This window comes from Peromyscus maniculatus, chromosome 8 (genome assembly GCF_049852395.1).
Source record: "Peromyscus maniculatus bairdii isolate BWxNUB_F1_BW_parent chromosome 8, HU_Pman_BW_mat_3.1, whole genome shotgun sequence".
Taxonomy (NCBI): Eukaryota; Metazoa; Chordata; class Mammalia; order Rodentia; family Cricetidae; genus Peromyscus; species Peromyscus maniculatus.
Window position 1 is genome coordinate 46,571,016 of NC_134859.1, and position 27,292 is coordinate 46,598,307.

The 27,292-nt window shown below is 42.5% G+C and overlaps 1 protein-coding gene across 5 annotated transcripts in view; it reads left to right on the forward strand.

Annotated features, from left to right (window-relative positions):
* The window catches only part of Specc1 (sperm antigen with calponin homology and coiled-coil domains 1), a 278,263-nt gene that overhangs the window by 190,122 nt on the left and 60,849 nt on the right, over positions 1 to 27,292 (forward strand). For all 5 annotated transcript variants that reach the window (XM_006973560.4, XM_015992424.3, XM_015992425.3 and 2 more), the window contains 3 exons: positions 5,789 to 5,870; positions 11,889 to 12,042; positions 15,763 to 15,865. In XM_006973560.4, the coding sequence (XP_006973622.1) occupies positions 5,789 to 5,870; positions 11,889 to 12,042; positions 15,763 to 15,865 (339 nt within the window). The remainder of the gene's footprint in view (positions 1 to 5,788; positions 5,871 to 11,888; positions 12,043 to 15,762; positions 15,866 to 27,292) is intronic.

The following is a 27,292-nucleotide window of genomic DNA, read 5'->3' on the forward strand; positions in this document are numbered from 1 at the left end:
CTGGCCCCTTCAATGGCACCTATACTCATGCATGTGTACTACACACACAGCAAACCACCTGACTTTTAGAAGTGACTGTTTTATCTTGCAACATCATAATTTCCTTTTACCGAAGAGGTGGTTTTGTTTGTTTTTCCTGAAATGTTTTACTTAAGAAAATACTGTTCTGTGTTTTCTTTCATGGCTTTAAGATTTTTGCATCATTTAAATATCTTTCTATTAGCTTATTAAAATATTCTTCCTTAGTATCAAAGAAGCCTTTTATTTTGTTAAAAGTTTTTTTTGGGGGGGAGGGGGGAGTCTCACTATGTAGCCCTGGCTGGCCGAGAGCTTCCTATGTAGACCAGGCTGGCCTTGAATTCACAGAGATCTGCCCACTCTGCCTCCTAGGTACTGAGATCAAAAGCGTACACCACCATGCTGGCTTATTTGTTGAGTTTAAAAACCCACAGAACCATGAGTTTGTGTCTGGGTGCTCTTCCCCCACTCTCACCACCTCCTGGAAGCAGAAGTAAATATTTTGAGGAAGGTAATCTCATAAGGGAATCTTATCTTACAGCTATTTTCTTTTCTTTTCTTTTTTTTTTTTGTATTTTTGTTTTGTTTTTTTGAGACAAGTTTTCTCTTTGTAGCCCTGGCTATCCTGGAGCTCTGCTTTGTAGACCAGGCTGGCCTTGAACTCAGAGATGTGCCTTCCTCTGCCTCCCAAGTGCTGCTGTTTAAAGGCATATGCTCCTACCACCTGGCACAGCTATTCATTTCCATATAGAGTCCTCTAGTCAGTTTATAGAATCCCAGGCACATAGGCTAAGTGACACCAAAAGACTATATAAAACTCACAGCAAACAATAAACAACAGAAGCAGGCATGGAAGGTCCATATATTGATGGTATTAGACACAGACTTTAAAAGAAGAGATGAATGCAGTCAAGAAAATACATACCAGCACAAAGAACAATTATGAAAAAGAACCCACTAAAAATTACATGACTTAGGCTGAGTGTGGTGGCACACACCTTTATACCAGCACTCAGGTATAAAGGCAGAGGCAGACAGATCACTGAGTTTGAGGCCAGCCTGGTCTACAGACTAAGTTTCAGGACAGCCAAGGCTATACAGAGAATCCCTATTTAAAAAACAAACAAACACATGACTTAACTAAAGACTCAAGTATATAAATTAAGTTATAAATTAAACATTTACTAGGGACTTTCGAGGGACTGACTACAAGATGGCAGAACTATTTCAGCTGAAGTGCATGCAGATAATAAGGGAAGAATGGAAAGATCTGTGGAGTTCCTGGGATTAGATCTGGCAGGAGAGCAATGTGAAGAGAGAAAGCCAAGAGATTCCAGGGCTGGTAGAGTCCAGCCACAGGCAAGAATGACAGTGAACCCAAGCTAGAAGTGTACAAAGAGAGCCTCAGTGGGCACATCAGTTAAAACTGCTAGAGACAAAAAGAAGCACTGTAGGATACTCAGGGCCGGGCCTCTGATGTCAAGGGAGCCAGGACAAGACCACAGCTTCTCCATAAAGTGACAGCAGCCAGAAGCCAAAGCAACTGAAGGAGAACCATTGGTTTCAGGGACTCCTTTTGACCTCCACTCACACATGGTGCGCGCGCGCGCGCGCGCGCGCGCGCACACACACACACACACACACACACACACACACACTCACAACTAAATAATAAATCTTTAAAAAAAATCTCATAAGAATGAAATATTATAAATTATTAGTTTGTGTTGATAACTTTGAAAAAAGTCTTAGAAAAAGTTTATGTTTATTTTAGTAGTCTGGAGTTTAAATTACGTCTACAAAGGAAACACCAGACCCAGAATGCTTAATAATAAAATCTCAAACTCTTAAGGAAGGGAATAACATCAATGTTAATCATGAATTCAAACAAAGACTAGAAAAAAAGGGATAAACTTTTCAACTCATGAGCCAAGGTAGTTTTATTATTTTTGGTAAGAACAAAAAAGATAAGACAATTAAAAGGCGAGTCTCTCATTAACCTCCATGTAAAATTCTTGAATAAAATTTTGTCAAACCTAATTGAACAGCATATGAAAAACATGTCAAAGGGGGTTTATTCCAAGAATGCAAGGTTTTAACTATTGAGAAGAATCAGGAACTTACCATAGTAACAAAGAAAGAAAACATGGGGCTGGAGAAATGGCTTAGAGGTTAAGAGCACCAACTGCTCTTCCAGAGGTCCTGAGTTCAATTCCCAGCAACCACATGGTGGCTCACAACCATCTGTAATAAGGTCTGGTGCCCTCTTCTGGTCATACATGCTGTATACATAATAAATAAATAAATCTTTAAAAAAAAAAAAAGAAAGAAAACATGTATTCTCATCTTAGTGGGTAACAGCCAAGTGTATTTGGGAAATATCTTTGTGACACTGGCAATTGAACATGCTAGGCAAGCTCTCTATCACTTGTTTAGTCCCAAGCTCTTGTTTAGTTTTTTGAGATAGGGTCTTGATAAGTTGCCCAGGCCCCAGATAAGTCTTGAATTTTTAATCCTTCTGCATCAACCTTCTGAGTAGCTGGGGTTACCATGAGTTTTGGTTACTCTTCTTGATTTAAACAAAGAGAAAAACCTTAGGAACTGGAGTATAGTTCTGTAGTAGAGTGCTTGCCTAGTATAGACAAGGTCACAGGTTCAGTCTCCAGCTCTACAAATAAAAAAGAAAATCCCTGGGTTGTTGAGATGGCTCTGTGGGTAAAGGCACTTGCCTTGCAAGCCTAACCAAGCTTGATCACTAGAACCCACAGTGGTAGGAGAGAACCAGCCTTGTGGTTCTGCATGTGCTATATTGTCCTGTGATCACCATACTTTCTCTTTATGCCAGTGTCTTAATTGGAGTTTCTATTGCTGTGATAAAACACCATGCATGACCTAAAGTAACTTGGGGAGAAAAGGGTTTATTTCATCTTAGAGCTTGGAGTCATCATTGAAGAAACTCAGGGCAAGGCAGGAACCTTGCAGAGGCCATGGGGGTGTGTTGCTTACTGGCTTGCTTCCATGGCTTGCTCAGTCTGCTTCCTTATGCCATCCAGGACCACCAGCCCAGGAGTGGCATCACTCCATGTGGGTTGGGCTCTCCCACATCAGTCATTAATCACAAAAATGCACTGCAGGCTTGCCCATGGGCTAATCTGGTGAGGGCGTTTTCTCAGCTGAAGTGCCCTCTTCCTAAATGACTCTAGCTCATGTCAAATTGACACAAAACTAGCCAGCACAGTCAGTTATGTAAGCTATGTTTTCCTAATTGTGACATACAGGTGCCAGTGTTAATTCATGTGCAACTCTCTCTCAAGTTGTTTTCTCTTAATTTTATTTGTATGGGTGTTTGGCATGTTTCTATATATTTGTACCATGGGCATGCCTAGTGCTCTCAGAGGCCAGAAAAGGGTGTCAGATCCTCTGGAACTATAATTACAGGTGGTGGTGAGCGCCATATGGGTGCTAGTGATTGAATCCTGCTCCTCTGGGAAGAGCAGCCAGTACTCTTCCCATTGAACAATATCTCTAGCCCCTCTCTGGGAAATACATTAATTTGATATATTGCCAGTAATAACATTTAGTGGGGAAATTTTGGATGCTTTTCCATAACACTAAATTGTTAGGGAAACTTTTACTTCACATACTGACTTCAAAATGAGATTTCAGAATGTTTTTTGAAAATTGTATTCTACAACATTTTTATTTATGAGGACCACTGGGAACCATACATTTCATGCTTATTATCAATGTAGAGTGGGACCCCTAAACAGTGCTCTAGAAAGTTTCAAGACGGTTCTGTGTACCCTGTGTATAGACAGTGTTCATAACACAGGTATCAAGGTCAGTACTGCTGTTCACTGAGGGTGGGTCAAATGAACTTTCAAAACAATAGTGGCTAACCTATGAGATGCTTGAATTATTCTGAATTAATTTTTAGTCATCTAATCCTCTCAGCAATCTCCATGACTATCAATGTCACATCGTTTCCTAGCTAAAGCACAGAAAATCAACCACATGGCCCAAAGGCACATGGCCGTTGGTAGAATTCAGGCTGCAGAGGCCCCTCTGGATCATATGGCCATTCATACTGCAGTTCTCATGTAAATCTGTCAGGGTGGTGGATACAGCCTGGCAGAGTCCAGTGCAGCTCCAAGCCCACATAGAATTAACTCCAAGATATATTCAACAAACAAAACCAAATGGCACCCAATAAGTATAGTGATGTGTTAACATTTGTGTTTTTATAGACATGGTGTTTTTGTTTACAGTAGTAGTAGTAGTAGTAGTAGTAGTAATAGTAGTAGGTGGTGGTGGTGGTGGTGTGTGTGTGTGTGTGTGTGTGTGTGTGTGTGTGTGTGTGTGTGATGAAATCTGCACTTGTATCTATGGGGATGATACTAGGTATTTAACTCAAGTGTCAAATGGATTAGAATAATCACACTCTGGGGTTTTCTAGTGTTCAGCGAAGTATTGCTAACTATAAATGAGTTGTTGGTTTGCAGATCACCAGAACTTTTTCCAGAAGTAGGATAGACTCTGCCATCCAGCAGCATTTGCTGGACAAACATTTAGGCAGATTCCACCTCTTGACTGTTGTGAATAATGTTGCAATCAGCATGAGTATACAGATACCTCTTGAAGATCCTGATTTCAATTCTTCTGGTTAAAAACCTACAAGTAGAGTCATATGATAGACCTATTTTGAAGTTTTATTTTATTTTTTGAGACAGTGTCTTGCTATGCAATTCTGGCTGAACTTGAACTCAAAACAAAGTCTAGGCTGGCCACAAACCCATAAAGATTTGCCTGCTTCTTCTTCCCAAGTGCTGGACTTAGAGGTGTGCACCACCACATGTGACTTTATTTTGAATTTTTTGAGGAACCTTCACTCTATTTTCTCTAGCATTATTATATTCTCACCAATAGTGCACACAGATTCTAATTTTTTCATATTGTCACCAAGTACTTGCTACTTTTTTTTTCTTTTGTTTTTAGATAATGGTCTTAAGAGTTAGAATGTAATGGTGTCTCCTGGTTTTGATTGTGTTTTCCTGATTGGTGATGTGGATCATCTTTGCATATACTCTTTGACCATTGAAATCCAAAAGGTGTGTGTGTGTGTGTGTGTGTGTGTGTGTGTGTGTGTGTGTGTGTGTGTGTGTGTGTGTAGTATGTGCTTTTGTGGTCTATGTTTGTCTGTAGGTGTGCATATTTGTGCGTGTATGTGTGAAGAATTGAGGTCAACATTAAGTGTCTTCCTCATAGCTTCCCCTCTTATTTTTGACACAGAGTCTTCCAGTAAACATGGAATTGACCAATTTGCTAGATTAGCTGGCCAACCAATTCCCCCTTTTCTGCACCCTTCCCCATCATTCCAGGATTCTCCTGCCTCTTACTTCCCAGTGCTGAAATCATAGGCATGCTGTTCCACCTCATTTAAACATTAAAACATTATGTTTACAGATATCCTTAAGATATCCTTAAGAATGTATGGAATATTCCAGAAAGGATATTCAGGAAGCAGATTAGTAACAATTGCCACTGGGAAAAAGAAATAGGTGGTGGAAGTAAACTGGGGATTATCCTTTCATTAATGTTCTCTTTAAGCCAGTTGGACTTAATACCGTTTGAAAAGATAAGTTATTTTAAAAGCTCCCTAGGTCATTACGATGTGTTTAAGAATTGTGGCCAGGCACAGCAGTGTACCCTTGTGCTCTGCTGTGCTCACACTGCAAGCTCATCATGCTGAGGTGCCCTTTGGTTTTGACAGAGACATTCGACTTACAGCACCATGCGGCCTGCCAGCAAAGGGATGGCTCAGCGCTTGGATCTGCCGGACCTTCCCCTCTCAGGTAGATGACTGAAAACACAAATACTTTTGTCCTATTTTAGTGGTGTTCACTTTTTGCTGCATGAACTTGAATTTGGTGGTATTTATTTCTACTGATTTCATCCCCTCAAGGTGCACATTTTGCCCATTAGATGCAAATGAGCAGCTCATGCCAGAAGACATGCCTCCTGCTTGCTTCCTTCTTCAGTGTGTGTGGATGCAAACGAGATGCCGACTTGGCTGGATTTGATTTTATGTTTGTTTGTTTGTTTGGCTTTGGTTTGGTTTTTTCGAGACAGGGTTTCTCTGTGTAGCCCTGGCCATCCTGGAACTCACTCTGTAGACCAGGCTGGCCTCGATCTCAGAGATCCATCTGCCTCTGCCTCAGGGTGCTGGGAGTAAAGGCATGCGCCACCACTACCTGGCCTTTTCTGTTCCTTTCCTTTCATTCCTTCCTTCTTCTTCTTCCTCTTCCTCTTCCTCTTCCTCTTTTTCCTTCTCCTTCTCCTCCTTCTCCTTCTCCTTCTTCTTCTTAGTAAACTGAATCTCAAGACAGTATATTCTATTCTTTTTTAAAAATTACTATGTTATACAAAACCCTTGTCTGGTTTTGTGTTTGTTCACTGATTCCACAGTCCTTCAATGCACCATATTTAGGCCTTTGAGTATTACCCTCTTCCTCTTGTTGCACAGTGTCCCTTTTAAGTTCAAATCGTGACAGTGAAGTGGAGGTTGTAATTAGTGGGTCTCATAGGTCACATTCTCATTCCTGCTGGGCCTCCAGTGATGATGATGCAGAGCTGTAGCCATTAAAAGGGAGGTAAGCGAAGCCCTGCTTGGCCTTGAGTCTCTTGGCCCTGCCATTCCACCCCAGCTTTAGCTTTATTGTGCTTTGGTTTCTTCATCTCTAAGATAGAAACATTTCTGGGGCTGGATGGTTCAGCAGTTAAGAGCACTTGCTGCTCTTTCAGAGGGCCTGAACTTGCTTCCCAGCATTCACATCAGGTAGCTTACTACCACCTGTAACTCCAGGGATGTGACATTCTCTTCTGGCCTCTGCGGGCACCTGCACTCATGTGCACAAACTCACACTCACACATATACACATAACTTAATTTTAAAAAGTCAAAAAGAGGGCTGGAGAGATAGCTCAGTGGTTAAGAGCACTGGCTGCTCTTCCTAGAGGTCCTGAGTTCAATTCCCAGCACCCACATGGTGGCTCACAACCATCTGTAATGAGATCTGGTGCCCTCTTCTGGCCTGCAGGGACACATGTAGGCAGAATACTGTATACATAATAAATAAATAAATCTTAAAAAAAAGAAAAAAAAAAAAAAGTCAAAAAGAAAAAGAAACAACTTTACTTCATAGAGTCGTTTGAAGGATTGAATTAATTCATTTAAAACACTGAGGACACTGCGGCGCGCCCCTCGGCCAGCGAGGAAGAACGACCACCACTCGAGGATTCTTTTCAGATCACACTTTATTGGAGCGCCTCTTGGTTAAGGGAGAGCGGGGAGGTGAGGGGCCCCGAGAACTAAATTGCAGCTGCTTATATAGGGAATCAGGCAAACGTGCCGTACTGTGATTGGGTCCCGCCAGAATGCAAGCACGGGGAGCCACGGGATAGGCTGAGGATATAAGGTCAATTACCATACCCGTGCATGCGCAGGTCACAGGACACGTAGTCCCAAGAGCATAGCCAAATATGGAGTTGTTTACAACTAGGCTACCAGGAAGCCAGCACCATCTTTGAATGGCGGCTCCCTACAGGACACTGCCTGGTGTGCCTTGGGCATCATAGAAATACTTGCTGCTAATCATTTTCCTTGCTGGTGTCTGCTGAGCCTGTTAGCATGCTCAGAGAAAAGAGCAACAGTGCTTTTGGTCTAGTAAATGTTAATGAGTTTTCTGCAAGCTTGGTTCCAGTCCCCTGTACCAGGCTAATATCACAGTGAGGGAAGACACAAAAAGTTATGCTTACTCTGTGTTGTAATTTAAGTATGCAACAGCATTACATCTAAAAATATTCATAGCTTGCTTAGTAGTTACATTATCACAGATAATCATCTCAGCCTTCAGCAACTTAGCACCTTTTTCCCTGCAGAGGGTCTTGCCTTGATGTTGATGTCTGCTGACTTTGGTCAGGTGGTGCCTGCTGAAACTGGGCTAATGGTGGCAATTCTTAAAATAAGATACCAGTGACGTTTACCAAGTCTCCTTACCTTGCCTTTCCCAAGGGCTTTCTCCCACATAGCACCTCCTTCAAAATCAGACTCACTCCTCTCAAAACATGGCTTTCCCCCTGAGTTCATGTCATATTCTGAATCCCTTGTTATCCTTTCGAGTGTTCACACCACCTTCACCAGGTAAGGATTCTGTCTCAAGGAATTACTTTCTTTGCTCCTCCATAAGAAACAACTCACCACCCACTAATGTTTTTTCCTGAGATGGTGGCGGTTCAGTCACCCCCTCCATTGCCAGTCTAGTGCCTTTGCTGTTTCCACACCTGCAGTGATCCCCACCACCGACATCTGGAAACTCTCAAAGTCATCACTGAGGGCTGGGATCCACTGCTTCCAAACTCCCACTGATACTGACATTTTTACTTCTTCCCATGAATTACTCTGCTCCTAGTGGCATCTGGAGTCCTGAATCTTTTCAGAAAGCTTTCTATTTATTTTGCTCAGATTTGTGGGAGGAATCATTATTTGTGGCAGCTACAGCTTGTGAAATGTTTGTTTAATAAACATTCGATGAGAATTGCTCCTTGATCCTTAGACTGTGCAATGGCTTCTGTGTCAGGAGATTTTAAAAAAAAGTTAGTTAATAAAAGAACATTAATTTTGTACAAAACTCCATCACTATTCTTGAGTGATCAACCAGGTGCAATCTCAGTGAGCAGTGAGGGTGGTGTTGTTGATTTTGTTTATTATTACTGTACATGTGGGTAATGGCTATTTCAATATGCATGTACCACAGCACATAGGTGGAGGTTAGAAAACACCTTCTCAGAGTTGGTTTTCTTTTACTTTTACATGGTTTCAAGGGAGTGAACTCAGGTCATCAGCACCTTTACTCACTGATATATCTGTTGTAGAATATTACTTTTAACAATGTGAAGATGTGTTGCTTTTGTTTATGCTCATTTGTTTAATTGTGTAAAGATATGTTACTGTTTCACCTTGCCTGCCTAAGGCACCTGATTGGTCTAATAAAAAGCTGAATAGCCAATAGCTAGGCAGTAGAGGGATAGGTGGAGCTGGCGGGCAGAGAGAATAAAGAAGGGCAAAGAGAACGAGGGGAAAAAGAGGGAGATGCCTGGAGCCAGGCAGCCACCAGCCAGCAGACATGGTAGAAGCAGGAAAAGTAGAACATACAGAATGACAGGTAAAAAGCCCAGAACGAGGCGAAGCATAGATGAAAAGAAACAGGTTAATTTAAGTTATAAGAGCTAGTGGGACAAGCATAAGATAAGACTGAGCATTCATAACTAATAAGAAGTCTCCATGTCATGATTTGGGAGCTGGTTGGTGGCCCAAAAGAAAGTCTGCTTCATATATCCTGTAGGCCCAGGACAGAGTGTTGTTATTTTATGTGTATGTATTGTGTATGTGTGCACCACATGTGCAGTGCCCTAAGAGGCCAGAAGAGGGCTCAGATCCCAGGGAACTGGTACAGACTGGTACAGCTGCTGTGTGAATGCTGGTAACTGAACTCAGGTTTTCCATAAGAACAGCTAGTATTCTTAACCTGAGCTATCTCCCCAGCACCACAGAGAAGTTTTGAAAAGAATTTTTGTGTGTTGAGAGTCGTAGGTCTTAGCATTGGACTTTAAAATTTTCATACATAGTGTTGTAAAGAGATGCATTGCCCTCTAGTCTTTACTGTTTTATTTACAGAGTATAGGCAGAATTGAGCTAATATCATTTTTAAGCATCCTAGGGCTTGGTAAATGAATATTGCATGCAACTTCAAGGCATTCAAGTCTGAGCACCTCTTTCCCAGAAATGCAGGGTGGAGGCCAAAACATAAGATTGAAAACCTGTCTGGCTTAAATCTATGCATCATTGTGTAATATCATAGCACACACTCATTATGCAGTATAAAATAGGGAGTAACTTCCTCGCATGAATAGTGCTAGGTGAATTTTTTTTAACTGCAGGAAAAGCTATACAACATAAAACTTAGAACTCTATGAGTGATCATAGCTTTTATGTCTTTTTCAGGCTATTCTACTAACTTCCAAGTTTGCTAATTATCTAAAGAACCATTCTTTTGATTGACAAGATAAATAATAAAGTTGAGACCACAATTATCACTGTGGAGCTCATTGGCTGACCTTCTCCTCCTTCCCCTCCAGGCACCTGTCTCCTGGTGATGATTCTATTTACTGTAATAAAGGACTGCCTAGTGAAAAGTGTTTGCTTCCAGCCATTTCCAGCAACTGCTTGTCAACATTGAGGTCATCCCTAACTGCAGATTAATGTTCTGTTTTTGTTTTGCTCTTCGGTGATGTAGAACTGTTTTTCTCTGCTATTTAGACCTAATTGGCCTCACCCCCAACTTGATGCCCATAATTGGTGGCTATTAGCTGAAGAGGTTACTGTTTTCTTCTGTGACTGTGGGTGACAGGAGGTGGCCCCAGCCTGGCCCCAGCTGTCCTGTGATATTCAGCCAACTACCTAAGTCTCACAGCTCCAGCTCCCACTCTGTATAAGCCAGCCTCAGATGTCCTCTGCTCTGCTTTTGTGACCCTTTCAGAGACATCTGGAGACTTCCGCTCATTTTTGTGCCTGTTTTCACTAATACTAATAGGACAGGAAAGGCGCCTTAAAAAGAGGGGGTTGTGCTCAGTTTTTAGTGAACGATAAGCCTGTAATTGGAGCAACTTTTTCTCCTATGGGCTGTTGTTCTTTGTTCCCAGCTTTTTGTCTGCTGCTGTCTGTGACCTGACAGTCACATGAGACATTTTCCTACCAGCTTTTCCTCCGATATCCACAGCATAATGCAAACAACACTAGCTAGAGACAGAGCGAGAGGAGTGGGCGTCCTAACTGGGGAGTTGCACAAGGCTCTTAGAAAGGCCATACTTAATACTCTGATCACTGCCTGAAAATTTAGAATCATTTTTGAACAAAGGACTGCCTTGGCACTAGGCTTCCTTCCTTCCTTCCTTCCTTCCTTCCTTCCTTCCTTCCTTCCTTCCTTCCTTCCTTTCCTCCCTCCCTCTCTCCCTCATTTATTTGTTTGTTTGTTTATTTATTTATTTTATTCTCTTGTGTATGGGTGTTTTGCCTGCATGTATGTTTGTGCACCACTTATGTGCCTGTGGAGGCCAAAAGAGGGTATTGGAGCCCCCATAACTGGAGTTACAGACAGTTGTGAGCTACCATGCAGGTGCTAGGAATTGAAACCAGCCAGTGCTTTTAACCACTGGGTCATTTCTCCAGCCCCAGTAGATCCTTTTTTAAAGATATATTTTATATTTGTTTGTCTTGTGTGTGTGAATATGAGTGTGGATTTGTGCATCTGTGAACAGAAGAGGAGGCCAAACGAGGATATTGAGTGTTCCTGTTATTTACTACGTAATCCTTTTGAAGAAGGGTCTCTCCCTCAAGCTGCGGTTCTCATTTTCTTGGCTAAGCTGTGTGCTAATAAGCACCGGCAATTCTCTTTGTCTCCATTCTCATCAGAGCTGGAGTTATAGATGTGCGCAGGACACCTAGCTTGCTAGGATCTGAACTCAGGTCCTCACGATTGTGCAGTAAGTAGTCTGAACAACTGAGCCATCCATCCACCCTGGTACAAGGTTTTATAGATTATATAGGTAGTCCTGCCCGGAGAATTCTTTCTAGAAAATACCATGTCCCTATTTACATTTTTATTATTCCAGAAAGAAAAAAATTGTGTGTATATGTATATTTAGGAACATATGCATATACCTATGTAGATATGTCTTCGTACTTGAGAATAAAGTATGATAACCAATCAGATTTCTCCCCTTTAGAAATGGGTGACAATGTTGTTATTCACACAGATCTTCTGAAGGGAAGGGCCGAGGACCGGAAGTCAGACCCTTACCTCCGAAAGAGTCCCTCACTGGAGTCCCTGAGCAGACCCCCTTCCCTGGGCTTTGGGAACACCAGACTGCTGAGTGCGTCCACCGGGGGTCTGAAACCAAGCAAGCTCAGGTAATGAATTTTAAAGTCTGAGAAATGAGATGAACATCCTCTTCCTTCTGTCTCATCCAGTCAGCTTCCTTCTGAGTGACAGTGATTAAGATATAGAAGACACCTTCAACAGGTCTGATAAGAAGGTGCTACAGAGTGGTTTGGGACAAAATCAAATGAAGAGCTGTACCTTTTTAAGCAGGGGCCCTGAGATGGATCAGTGAATAAAGGCTCTTGTTATGCAAGCCTGAGTTCAATCACCAGAACCCATGTGAAAGAGAGAACCAACTCCACAAAGTTGTCCTCTGACCAGCACACACACACACACACACACACACACACACACACACACACACACACACACACACACACACCAGTAATGGTAGAGTTTTTTAAAAGTTAAAATTTTAGCAAAGAGGAGCTGGAGAGGTAACCCAGTGATTAAGAACACTTGTTGCTCTTAGAGAGAACTCAGGTTCAGTTCCTAGCACCCACATCAGATGGCTCTAAATTGCCTAAGACTTCATTTCCAGGGGGATCTCCATCCTCTTCTGGCCTCCAGAAACACATGCACACATGTGGTGAACATGCAGATACTCAGGCACACACATATACCCATAAAATCAATCAATCAATCTTTAACGTTTAAGCAAAAGTACTTGAGGGGTTGTTTGGATCAGGAAGTCTAGAGAGGAGTAGGATTCCTGCTGTAAAGGTGCCAGGGTGAGTGAGCGATGGAACTCAACCCAGGGCCTCAAGAAGGCCCTGCCAAACATAGAGCAGGCCCCCAGCCAGCACAGTAGACGGCTGGGGAGTTACAGCCGTCAAGGCAGGTTGGAGCCCTGGTGCAAACAGTCTGCATTGCCAAAAAGAGCTTCATACTTATTTTGGTAAGGCAGTGGGGAACCACTAAGTCTGTGGGATTGTGTTTTTGTTTTTGAGTAGTGATTAAGAGCAGACCTGCTATTTAAGGAAGATTATTGAGAACACAGTGGCATAGAAGGAGGATTAGAGACGTTTTTGAGATCAGCTTTTAAAGGGGCGTTAGCAGAGGAGGAAATGAACAGTGGGCCTAGATGGTTGCCAAAAGCCTGTCTTTGCCCCCACGTGTCTGCCACCTCCCCCTGCCAGTGCCCTTGGCTACCACGGTCCCGGCAAACTTATCCCATCTGTTTCTCTTCTGCCTGGAGTCTTCCCTGCTTTCCCATGTTGTTAGTCTTCTGAATGAAGCACCTAGTGTCCTGCTGTGGACCTCCCAGAAGCCCTTGTAGCAGTCATCACTCTGCATTCTGCTCTTCTGGGTCTGCATAGTTTAGCTCCATCCCACTCACCTGTGATGATGGCTTCACCCTTCACTCCTGGATAAGTGGAAGACTAAAGAATTTACCATTGGGGCAGGAGAGACGGCTCAATGGTTAAGAGCACTGGCTGTTCTTCCAGAGGTCCTGAGTTCAATTCCAGGCAACCACAAAGTGGCTCACAACCATCTGTAATGAGATCCGGCACCCTCTTCCAGCCTGCAGGGATACATACAAACAGAACAGTATATACATAATAAATAATCTTAAAAAAAAAAAAAAAAGAATTTACCATTAAAAGTAGTAAGTATGAGGTGGCTCAGTAGATAAGACCATCTCCTGTGAAAGCAGAGGACATTAGTTGAAATTCTACTTTGGTGTCTTCCACTCATTTGTGTGTGTAACTCCAGCACTTCTTTTGTAGTATGAATAACTTGCTGTCATTTCATGGATAATAAATATTTCATCCTACATTTGGGTATCTTTCCCAGTGCCTTGTCTTGTGCTCCACCTAACAGTTTACCCACAGATGAGTCTAAGAAGCTGTCTAGTTCAGGGATAAGAGCTTTATAGTAGGTAGTATAAGCATCCATGAATGTCTTAGGGGAGGGCTTTGAGTCTGAACACATTCAGATCAGATGTATCTTGTATCTTTGGATATAACTGATATTTGATCCCAAATAGGTAAATCCAGATATTTCAAGAGGTTTATAAAAGTCCCAGATATAGATCATCTGCATATTAACTGCATAGAAACAAGTTTGAAGGACCAGAATTAGTGCTACTCTCAAATCAATGCCATAAACACACAGGAAATTTATGTATATTAATATGCTATTTATAGTATACTTTTCTTCATAAAAGGTCAGATTAGTGACCTTTATTTATTTATTTATTTATTTTTATTTTTTATTTTTTTTGAGACAGGGTTTCTCTGTGTAGTTTTGGTGCCTGTCCTGGATCTCACTCTGTAGACCAGCCTGGCCTCAAATTCACAGAGGTCCACCTGGCTCTGCATCCTGAGTGCTAGGATTAAAGGTGTGTGCCACCCGGCAATTTCTTATTTCTTTTACATTAGTATTATTAAGATTAACCTGTGACAGAATAGAATTTTTTAGATTTTTAAAATTGCATTTATTTTTATTTGTGTGTGCATGTGCCACAATGTGCATGTGGAAGTCTAAGGACAACTTCTACCTAATATAACTTGTAACATAAGTATCAACAAGGTTTGAATGCAGGTCACTGGACTTGGCAGCAAGTGCTTTTACCTGCTGGATTGTGTTGCCAGCCCTGGAATTCCTTGCATTAGAAACTCAGTCTTTATATAGCTATGCATAGTCATGCACACCTACAATTCCAACACTTAAGAAGCTGAGGCAGTCTAGGCGGAGGTGGCACACGTCTTTAATCGCAGCACTCAGGAGACAGAGGCAGGTGGATCTCTGTGTTTGAGGCCAGCCTGGTCTACAGAGTGAGATCCAGGACAACCAGGGCTACACAGAGAAACCTAGTCTAAAAAAAAAAGCAAAGGCAGGAAGATGAGTTCAAGGCCAGCCTGGGGTACATAATGAGTCCCTGTCTCAAAATAAATTTTCAGTCTCTATTATTAAATTTCTTGTGAGGGCAGTCATTTAATTGTGTAACATTGGGTGGTGTTCTCTTGCTCTCCACTTTATTTTTGAGACAGACTCTCTTACTGAACTTGAAGCTTGCCGTTTTGGCCAAGCTAGCTGGCTAGTAAGCTCTAGGAGTCCTCTGTCTCCATTTCCGACCCCTGGGGTCACAGATATGATCAACCATGTCTGCCCTTTATTTTGGTGTTGGGGGTTTTGAACTTGGGTCCTCTGTTTTCACAGCAGGTGTACTTACCTACTGAGCCATCTTCCTAGTCCCAGAGATCTGCCTGCCTTGGCCTCCCAAGTGCTGGGACTAAAAGTGTGCTCCACCACCACCTGGCTGACATAATGTATTTTTAATGTGACTAATTTGGCTGTTTCTTTAGAGTACTATTTGAATAAACCTACACTTTGGCTTTTTCTGTATATATATTTGAGGGTTTTAAAAGCCAGCACCTTAACCAGGCAGTTGGTGGCGCACACCTTTAATCCCAGCACTCAGGAGGCAGAGCCAGCCTATCTCTGTGAGTTCTAGGCCAGCCTGGTCTACAGAACAAGTTCTAAGATAGCCAGGGCTATACAGAGAGACCATGTCTTGAAAAATAAAACAAACAAACAAACAAAAAAGCCAGCATCTTGCCAGATGTGGTAGTACACACCTGTAATCCCAGCACTTGGGATGTAGAGGTAGGAAGATCAGAGTCATCCTTGCCTATAGTGAGTTCAAGGCCACCCTGGGCATTATGAGACCTTGTCTCAAAAGAAAAACGAAACAACCATTCAACCAGCATCCTCCTTAACTGTGTGTTGTTCTTTGTAATCAGTGTTGAAAGAAGAGACCCTCTGGCAGCCCTGGCCCGGGAGTACGGCGGCTCTAAGCGTAATGCACTCCTGAAATGGTGTCAGAAGAAGACAGAAGGTTATGCGGTAAGGCACGGTGCTGGGCATTTGTGGTCCTTTGCCAGGACATGTTCCATGTGGGCATGTGTTTGGTTTGCATGGAGTATCATCTCTGTTCTCTCAGCCGTGACTTCCAGAGAGGGTGTGATATTTGTGTACTGTACTATGCAAAGGCCTCGATGAGGAGAAGGGGGTGGGAGGACAGAAGGGCAGTCTGCAGCCCACCCCACAGACTGTGAGTACTCACATCTGCTGCAGGAAGGGAGCCTTCTCCCTCACGCCGCCCTGGACAGAGCTGCTGCTAAAGCATCTCCCCAAAGAGGGCAGCTCCTCCTCATTTGCATAAAGCCCTCCAAAGGTCTTCCGTTTTTTTCTGTTTTTGTACCTTTAAGAGTTTTCATTTAGTCTAGTTTTGTTTGTCTAGGGTGGTGTTTACTTTCTGAGATGAGCAGACAAGGAAGTGATACCTGATACAGGTTTAAACTTTTTATTATGAAATAACATACACTAAGATAAAAGTGCATGAATTAGTCTCATTAATCGTGAAATGAAAACCCAGTCAGAAACCCCATCCTGAAGTAGCATCTCCGGGTCCCACAAACCTGTCATGACTCTCCAGCCAGCCCCTCGCCGCTCCCCCACGTACCTGTCTGCCTCCCTTCTTCTCCTTGCGGTTCTCTGTGGAAGTGTGAGTGCTGGAATAGTGATGCCTTTTCTCAGCATTTAGAGAAAGGAACAAAAAGCTGTATAAGATTTGCATCTGGCTTTCCATACAGTATTGCTAGTAAGATTTGTCCTTTATTGCTACAATTTATTTTCCTTACTACTTAGTAAGACACTATGTGGTTTTTGTCTTTACTATCCACTCTGTTGATATTCTTACCTCTGCTGGATATGCTCGTAGGACTGGAGTGCTTAGGCCTTACTGCACGCACATATTCAAATAGAGTGGAGGATGCCAAGCAGATTGCTAGGTCCAGCCCACCAGCAGTTTAGGGGAGATCTGTTCCTGTGAGTTCTCATCAGCATTCTGCCTTCCTCACTCACAGTCTTTGGGTAAAGGGGTCATGGTATCTCGATATGGTTTTGATTTTTGTTAGCCTGTTGGCTGATGAGATTGAGCATTATGTTAACTGGCCATTTGGACAGCCTCTCTGAGGGGATGTACCTGATCAGGCCTTTCATCCCTATCTATTTACTTTGTATTGATTTTTGGTCCTCGGGATGGAGCATGGAGCCTCCTACAAAGCACACACTCTGCCACTGAGCTGCTTGCCAAGCTCCTGCTGCCCATTTTTTAAATAGTTTTCTCTGTTTTTTTTTTTGTCTTTATTATTTTTAAAAGTTCTTTATATGGTCTAGAGAGATGGCTGCATTGTTAAGAGCACCAGAGTTCAGTTCCCAGCACCCACATGGTGGCTCACAACCCTCTTTTCCAGGGCATCTGACACCTTCTGATGTTCATACAAGCATGCAGGCAAAACAGTCATCTATAGATAAAGTAAAACATAAGCTCTAATTTTTAAAAGGTCTTTCTATATCCTGTATATAAGTGATTTGTTAAATAGATGTATCACAGATTCTTTAATGTTACTTGATATTTCACTCTTGAGAAGCAAAACTCTCAGTAGAATTTTTTTGTGTTTATTTTTTCCGTTTGTGAATGTGTGCATGTATGTGGACACATGCCTGCCACCACAGTGCACCATGGAGATCAGAGGACAACTCTGTAGAGTGGTTCTCTCCGGTTTTATGTGAGCTTCAAGAATCAAAGCAAGTGCTTTTTCCTGCCAAGCCGTCTCTGGCCAGCCCAGAGCTCTCCATTTCTACTAACCTTTTCCCTAGTGGTTAAGTGCTTTTGTGTTCTGTCTAGGAATCATTTTTCCGAGGGCCAGGTGTGGTAGCGCACGCCTTTAATCTCAACACTCTGGAGGCAGAGGCAGGCTGATCTCTGAGTTCCAGGCCAGCCAGGAATACATAGTGAAGCTTTATTTTTCTATAGTTAACACTAAGTGGATACTCCTTTTAAATTCTTTTCCTTGATTTCATTTCTCCTTTTTGCTAAAACTTTGGAAGATTCTGACCTTATAGCACACCTTCCTAAGGTCAAGCTTTTCTCAGCCAGGACTGAGAAAGAAACTAGAAGAAACCATGGCTTGGCTAAGACTCATCAGCTCAGGTGGCTGAGAAGCAGAGCTGAGATTCTCTCTGTCCTATTAACCATACAATAGTTTAAAATCAGAGTCTACCCAAGAATCACATTGCCTTTATATTGGTATTTTTAAAAATTCTCCTTTTATGTCACAGAATTTAAAACATGGTCATATTCATGACCACTAACTAAGGTTCCCAGAGGGCACACTTTCTTCTAGCCCATTCTTATTCTTTTAGCGTTTCTGTTTACCCCATGTAAGCCCGTGCTAAGGGATGAACTGTCCCACAGATGGGAACCACTCCAGTGGCAGCATCTCTCCACGTGTCAGCCTTGCTGCTGAGGAAATGGGACAGCAAAAGCAGCCAGAGAGTGCTGACGGTTTGTGTGTGGCAGTGGGCGGGGGAGGTGTGTGTTAACATCAAAAAATACGGTCACGGAAAATGGAAGAAAACAATCAAAAAGAGTCATCAGCCTCGACTGCAGCTGAGCCCAGCGCGGTCACCTCTGGCTGGGTGCTGTCATTTCCCTACTACAGAAGTGGATCCAGGGAAGAGCCGAGAGGAGGTAAAAGGCAATTTCAAGTTTCAGAATAAATTGGCCGTTTGTGGTGTGATGTGATAAGTAGATGGAGGGAAGGAGATCAACAGTATATTTCCAGTCAATTGAGAGAAAAGCATTTCCTGCTACAGAAAACTTTTTGTTGTTTTGTGAATATCTTGGATTAAGTTTTCAAAATATTTTTATGTTTGATGAACCCACAACTTATTGTGTGTGAAGAATATTTTTCACTCATGGTTAAATGTCCATAAGTTTAGAAAGAAGTATAAATCACACATGTGTCTCTCTTACACCTTTGACAAACTATTCTCTAGCTAGACCAGTTTGTATGGATTGTTCTCTGGACTGTTCCGTACTTACCCTCTCAGAATTAAGAGGCCAGAACCAATTGTTGAAAGTTCAGATGGTTCGTAATCTCTTTGAAGACCAATAGCCATATGGGTTTTTACTTCAAATAACTTTCTACCTTGATGTCTTTCTACCTGGCCAGGTGTTGCTTTGAAATGGGCGGTGCGGAAGGGAGGCCTTTCAACACCAGTTCTCTGGCTCAGGATCCCGTCCGGCAGCCGTTAAATAACATTAAGCCTTAGAGTACTGAGGTCTCCTTGGCACCCTCAGCATGCCTCCTGGGGTGCTCTGTATTTGTGAGGTTGGTGGTTACAGGTGCAGCCAGCTGGGCTGAGGAGTGAGGTTGCTTTTTCTTCCGCCTTCCTTCGCCAAGAACCTCGACCTGGATTGCATGGAATTCACCCCACATCTCTGCAGCGTCCTCGCTTACCTCCTAAGCAGCACAAGGCATAGTTGGCTCCCAGGGACCTTGGCTGTGTTCCTCGGGCCCTGCCGTGTCCTGGACGCTGGCGATTCAGTCCAGGTCAAGGCAAAATTAACAAGTTGTGAAGTCTGCTAAGGCTAGTTGAATTTGGAAGCTGATTTCTTCCAGAGCCTCTAGGTAAGAGCCCTGCTCCCAGTGTGTGGAAACAGAGAAAGCTGCTAAGCAAATGCTGTTTAAGCTGCTCCGTCTGTAGTCAGGTCACACACGAACCTCACAGCTCCTCCTGCAGATTCAGACGTTTGCTTCCACTAAATGATGGGCAGGTGACAGTCTTGTCTTCTAGCCATTCCTGTCATTCATGTATATGCTACTTCTTTTCAGCATGCAGGCTCTTAGCATCTTGAGGGACTGTCAAGAGTACCATTTAGACGGTGGTTCTCCATGCTGCCCACATATTGGAATTGCCTGAATACCTGTCTTAGCCCTTTCAGGTTGCTGCGACAAAATACAAATACCACAGATGAGATGGTTTACAGACAATAGGAAGTTACTTTTCACAGTTATGGGTTAAGAACTCAAAGATCAAGGAAGATATGTGATGAGGAAAGCCTATTCCGATTTCATAGGTGACACCTTTGGTGGTGTCATTGCATGGTGGAAGTGGTGAGACAATTCTCAGCTCCCTTTTGTAAGGACACTAATCCCATCAGGGACCCAACCATCTCCAAAGGCCCACCTACTAAAATCATCACTGTGGAGATCTGCAGAGTGGGATAATTTGAGATGTCTTACGAAAGGTGAGAAAACTCCATCACCAAGATCGTTTCCTCCCAGGGCCTTCTACCACAGTCACCATGGTTCACATTTTAGCTTCCTATTTCACCAAGGCCCAGGCAAAGTTTACTGCTTATTTCATAGGTGCTGGAACCAGAGAGGAGTGAGACTGAAAGACTGTGAGAGAACAGTAGTTAAAAACTGGATGCTGTGTCTTGGATGTTATGTGGTGTCATATGCAGGACCCTGTGTTCAGTCCCCAGCACCACTTTGGTAGGAGGGGATCTGAATGTTGCCCTCAGCAGAGACTAGTGTTGCATCAGCCTGAGGCCAGCAGCATCAGTAGCACTTCTGATAGTTTTGATTCATGGTGATTACGGGGGAGGTGGAGTATCATAGGGAAACTTCCAACCTGATCTGGGAGACAATTGAGTATTGAACATGAAGTAAAGAAACTCGTTTTAGGTTACATGTAGAAGGTCACCCAAATAATAAGTCATACTGTTGATGGAAAAAACAAACAAAAAACCCCACAGCCAAATTTGAGTGAGCATGTCCCAGGAAACACAGAACTCAGTTACCCTACCCCAGGTTCCAAGTTCTAGGGTGGAAGAGTTTTATATTCAGACTTTTTCTGGGCTGCCAGCACTCCCAAATAATAATACAGAGACTTCTTATTAATTATAAAAGCTTGCCCTTAGCGTACGCTTGTTCCCAACTAGCTCTTAAAACTTTAATTAACCCATTTATATTAATCTACGTTCTACCACATGGCTCATTACCATGAACACCCCCCCAGTTCCTTTCTCTCTCCGGAAGTCCCACCTAACCTCTCCTGCCTAGCTATTGGCCGTTCAGCTCTTTATTCAACCAATCAGAAGTTGCCTTGGCAAAGACCCATCTTCACAGTCTACAAGATTATCCCACAATAGAGTTTTATAGTAACAAAACAAAGAGCGTTATAAATCAAGGTATTTTGAAAATACATTGGTGGAAACATCAGAGAGGCAGTTAGAACAAGATGGGGGAATCTCTCCTATAGGCCTCAGATGCTGTCCGATGACATTCTTAGCTTTGGGTTGGTGAAAGTCAGTAATTTCCAAAAGATTTTTGTCTGTTAATCACAGGATGTTAGGTCTGACACAGAGATGGGCAAGGAATGGCTATTTAGAGGGCTAAAGCTAGCCCAAGAGGAAGTAAACTTTAGGCTCTGGACCTGCAACATTTCAACCTCCCCATATCACTGCAGTTCTAGTCAGTCAGTCGGCCTGTGCAGACAGGTGTGGAGGGGTCCCAATCAGAGGAACAGTTGGTGCACAGGGCTGAGGTAGGACAGAGCAGAGGATGATGTTTGGGGCGAGGGGCAGTCCAGGTGCAATTGACAGGCTGTTTCTGCTGGAAGTGCAGCTAGTGTAGGCGGTCCCACTCAGGAGAGATGGTAATTGGCCTCTGCTGTGTCCCAGCTGGAACGTGGTTACTAAAGATGTGTACATAGATGTATGTACAGTGAAGATGTGCACAGCATAGTTGTGCCTTTCTTTGCATTCCTCACTTGTTTCCAAGAGAAGGGAACTGACTCTTGCCTCCCCAGAGATTTTAGTGTCTGTTCTGTAGCACAAGCCCTGATGATCACCTGTGGCTCCAGATCCTTGAGCGCAGTAGAGTGAGCTGCATGTAAATGGCTTCTTTTAAATCTCTAGCAGTCTGGGTGTAGTAGCACACACCTTTAATCCCAGCACTAGGGATGCAGAGGCAGGCGGGTCTCCGTGAGATAGAGGCTAGCCTGGTCTACATAGAGAATTCTAGGATATCCAAAAAATATCTAGCAGGAGATGGAGGTTGGAAAGTTTTTGCCTTAATTTGTGAGGGTCTTACTTCCACACTCAAAAACAAACTAATAAAATAAGTCACAGACATTTAATCCCAGCACTTAGGAGGCAGAGGCAGGTGGATCTCTCTGTGAGTTCAAGGCCAGCCTTGTCTGCAGAGCTAGTTCTAGGACAGCCAAGGCTACACAAAGAAACCCTATCTTGAAAAATATAAGTAAGTAAGTAAGTAATTAAGTAAATAAATAAGTAAGTTACAGGTACTCAAAAAATACTACCATTGTGTTGATTACTGCTCTAGTTGGCATTGTAAACCTAGGAGTCAAGCCTAAAAATGAAACAGACTAAAGTCTCCTGCAATAGCCAACTTTATTCAGAACATCAGACAGTTTATACTGTGAGGGTTAAGAAGAGTCACCTGAGTAAAGTATACAATCACAAGGACAAACCACACATGGCAAAAGGTATTTTTCCACCATAGGCATATAAACAAATAACAGTAGCCAGTTTTAATGAATAATCTAAAGTGAACTCACTCCTTCCTGTCTGTTACACTCGGAAGGGGCAGGAAAGCACATGCCAAGAACAATTCCATGTTTTTGAAGAAATTGAGGTCACAAGATTCTTGTCTTATTTCTTGGAGTTTTCTCACAAGCACTCAGAATTCTCCTCACATGAGAACTCATTCTTGGCATTGTGTTTTAAACTAAATGTTTAAAACTGAACATTGGGCATCAAAGCAGTACAATTGGAAGAATGAGATACCATTTCTTTACTTACCACGTGGGAAGTTTTTGTTTGTTTGTTTGTTTGGTTGGTTGGTTGGTTGTTTTTTTTGTTTTTTTTTTTATGATGAAGTAGTCAGAATGAGAATCCTACCCAAAGCAGATGAGTACCAGCCTTGGGAAAGGAAGTTTAAAATGTGTGCAGGTATTATAAACACAATTATGCCCTTTAACATAAAACTACACGTCATACCTAGATATTTATGTCAAAGAATAGTAGTAAATGCCTATAAAGATGTAATTACAGATTTATTATACTTTTGTTTATAATTCTTTTAAAAATCAGAAAAGATAAAAGTTGCTTACAGTGGAGAATCAAATAGACTATGGTATGAGTGTGACCGGATATTACCAAGCCCTTAAACATCGTGTCTGAAGAAAGGGCTAGGGTGTAGCTCCATGGGAGAACGTTTGTGCAGCATGTACAAGGCTGGGGTTGCATTCCTAGCACTGCAAAAACAAGAAAAAGAAACAAATTCTCATATAGCATAATTCTTTTCCCCTCTCCTCCTCCTTGTCCATATAATTCTTAATTGTTTATTTCTTGAGAGAAAGTACTCTTAGTCCACATGTTCATGTCTCCTAGTTCAGGAACACAGGTTAGTGATGAACTTCTGTGGAGCTCAATCCAAAGAATTCTTTACATTCTCAAATCACTTTGCCCTCTGAAAGATACCAACCTTCCTTGTATCTTCAAATTCAACTCCCAGGGCCACAGTGAATACACCAACAGTATGAACCTGCAGACACTTGGCCAGAAGACCTCACACCTGAAGTTTCCACACCGCACTGGAAGTCACAATAGTAAATGTCCTCCACACCAACGTCCTCCCAGTTCTGGGAGAAAAGGATGTGGTTCCAGCAGTGTGCAGGTCACAAGTACGTGGAAGACCCAGTGACGCAGCCAAAGGAAGTCACTTCTTTTTAAAATAAAATTTTATCATACAGCCTAGGTTGGCCTCAAACTTGCGATCCTCCTGACTCAGCCTCTCAAATGCTGGGTTATAGATGTGTTCAACCACACCCAACCTAAGACAATTTCATAGTACTTCAGTTTTTAAAATAATACATGTGAATAATCAGGGTTATCTCTGGGTATTTAAAATTTGTTCATGCATTTAAAAATGTCTTCTAAATGAGCACGCAGCATTTTTACTAGAAAACAGTTATTTTAAATGGCGTCTTTGGGGGCTTTGTTTTGTATTGTGGTGAGGATTGAATGAAGCCTCGCTCACACCAAACATGAGCTGCACTACTGGGTCCTGAACTCAGGGGTTCTTCACCAAGCTAAACCCTACCCCCAAAATGTCTTCTTTGAGTAAAAGAGTCAGACACAAAGGACACATATTGTGTGCTTCCATTTATATTTCATTTCTGCGTTAGAAAAATCCATAGGGATGGAAGGTAAGTTAGTGCTTTCAGAGGGAAAGAGAGGGAACAGTAGATGACTGGTCAGGGGATTGGGTGGCTTTGGATATGAAGTCAAGTTCTGGAAGTAGTGGGGCTGATTGCACACCCTCGTGAATGTACTAAAGTGTTGAATAGTGATGCTTACAGTAAACTTCATGGTAAGCGAGCTATCTCAGTAAGCTACTGTGTCTTAAAAATAAAGGCAGGTAGACTAGCTCAAAAGCAGGGACTGGGGGATGGTGGACGAGAGAAGGTGAGAACAAGATAGGGACTGAATTCAGTTCTAATTAAAAACTACAGCTATAAGAAATACCCATGAAGCTGGAGAGCGGTGGCACACGCCTTTAGTCCCAGCACTCAGGAGGCAGGTGGATCTCTGGGACTTGGAGGCTTGCCTGGTCTTCAGAGCAAGTTCCAGGACAGCCAGGGCTGTTACACAGAGAAACCCTGTCTCAGAAAAGAGAGAGAGTGAGAGAGAGAGGGAGAGACTTTTTAGACTTTTTGGTTTGGGTTTTTTTGGGGGGGTTGTTTTTGAGTTCTGTATATTCTTGGTACTAAACCTCTGTCAAATACATGGCTAGCAAAGATTCTCTTCCATTCACCAGGCTTCCTCTTCATCCTGTTGATTGTTTCTTTAGCTGTGCAAAAGCTTTTTGGTTTCATTGAAATGAAGCAATAAAGTAAAACAGGCCAGGGATTGCTAATCTAGAGTTTCTTTAACACATGAGTTTCACAAATATTCATCTTCTTATTATGATTCATAATGAACATATTCTTTGTATTGAATGTTATATTATGGCGTGTAATTTGGGGATGGGAAGTCTGAGGGAAAGGCCATAAAAATGCATTACAGTCAATAATTAAATCAGGTCTTTTCTGGAAAGAAAAAAACTTAAAGTGGAAAACAATTGGAAGCATGTTTTTTGGAACTACAGCACTCAGAATTCACTTTAGAGTTCTGTTGACTTGGGTCCATTCTCACCTCGGCTCTCCTGCTTCAAGGCTGTGAGGCAGTTAACAAGCTAATAATTTCCTTTTAAACTGTACCTTTCAAAATTAATATATAAACTGGGAATAGTGGCCCACACCTTTAATCCCAGCACTTGGAGAGACAGAGACAGAAACCTGATTTACATAGTGAGTTCCAAGCCAGCCAGAGCTACATAGTGAAACCCTGTCTCAAATAAATAAATAATATATAGACATAAAAGTATTAATAAAGCATGTTTCATAAAAAGACTCCAATGTCTTTTCTGTGATTTATACATACTGTGAGTAACTCAGTTTGCTCCTTTTCTCATCGTCCTTAATTTTAGAAAGACAGTCAAGATGAACTTTTATCATCAAAGTTCTTACCACCTTAAACCATAATAACATCAGGCTGACACTGCTGAACCTGAGCGAAATCTTGTCTCAGATGAACGGGTCAACTCTAGCCAACCATGTGTGTGTGTGTGTGTTTTTTTTTTTTTAAGAGAAGTTCCAGGTCCATCCTCTAAAGCACATGTTGGGGTCACATAGCACAACAGAGACCTTTAGCTAGACACCCTGCTCAACCAGAGTTGTTTCCAACCCAGGCCTCTACAGAAGTGTGCTGACCCTTGGCTTAGATAAAGCCATGAAAGATTCGTTGTTCAAATCCTGTTTGGTTCTTGCATTTCAAACAGCAAGGAACAAGGCTTCAAGTGTCTTGGATTTGCTTGAAGTTTTATCTGAATCCATTCTGTTTCTTGTTTTGTATTGTTAGGAATTCAAGAAGCAGAAGATGCCTACACAGTCATTCACAGACAGACAGACACACACAGTCATTGACAGACAGATAGCTATGTTTGAGCTATGTTTGGACTTGTTAACTAAGGTCTTCATCTTCTCCTTTGGAGAAAAAAAGTCAGTCTGGAAACATCTGGTTTTGAATCTGGACAGAACACCCACGTTGCAGACGACTTCTGTTACTGCATCTCTGAGTTCCCACAGACAAGCAGTGCAACATGCTAATCCAGTAGCAGGCAGCCTCTGAAATATCAGGCCATTTTGAGGTCTGTGTGTGTGTGTGTGTGTATGTGTGTGTGTGTGTGTTCTTTTTTGAGACAGGTCTCTTGAGGGCTACAATTCAAAGAATGTAAAATGTTCTGATTTATTTATTGTCTTCGGAGAGACTCTTTTCTTGACTTCATTATAAATATAGATTCCCAGGAAGCTGCAGACATGGTTCTGTGCGTGTCAGGAAAGTAAATTTGGTTTCCAGTACCCACTTCAGCAGCTCACAACTGCCTATAATCTAGTGCTAAGTATTCAACACCCTCTTCAGGCCTCTTTGGACACCCCCAACACACACACACACACACACACACCCCTCCTTACACACATAAATATAAATAAAACTAAAACTTAAAAAAAAAAAAAGACTCCCAGTGGAAAATAACCATATGGTCTTTGCCAGAGAGCTGTATTCACCCATCGCCTGTGATCTATGATACAGTGGGTTGTGAAGATGTGTGAAATGGCCCAGGCTTTAATCTTAAAAGCTGAAGCAGGCCAGGTGGCAGTGGCTCACTCCATTAATCCCAGCACTCAGGAGGCAGAGCCAGGCTGATCTCTGTGAGTTCGAGGCCAGCCTGGTCTACAGATCAAGATCCAAGACAGGCACCAAAGCTGCACAGAGAAACCCTGTCACCAAAAAAAAAAAAGAAAGAAAAAAGAAAAAAAAAGAAAAAGAAAAGAAAAGAAGAAAAAGAAAAAGAGAACAAGACTGGCCCTGGGCTGGCACTGGGGAGCTTAGGTTTCAGGAGGGCCCCTCCTACCCTGATAGATAAGAGTAGCTCACCATGTCTGCACTGTTCTTGCAAATACTGGTTCATGTTGAACACCTCCTCTCTTTCTGAGTACCTGCAATGTAGCCTGTGCTAGGCAAAGGCTCCTGTGTGACCAGGCCCCAGGAAAACCCTAGGCATGGCACCTCTTGTGCGGTTCCCTGGCTGGCACCGTTCACTGCACATTGTGAAGGGTGAAGCCTGTCCTCTGGGGAAGCCTGCCTTCCTTTGGACTTTGGCCCATCAGCCATTTTCCCCCTCTGATCATTCTGCTTTGTAGCCTTTCAGCCATATATCTGTGACTAGGAGCCAGGTGTAGTGGTACAAGCCTAAAATCCCAGCACTAGGGAGACTAAGGAAGGAG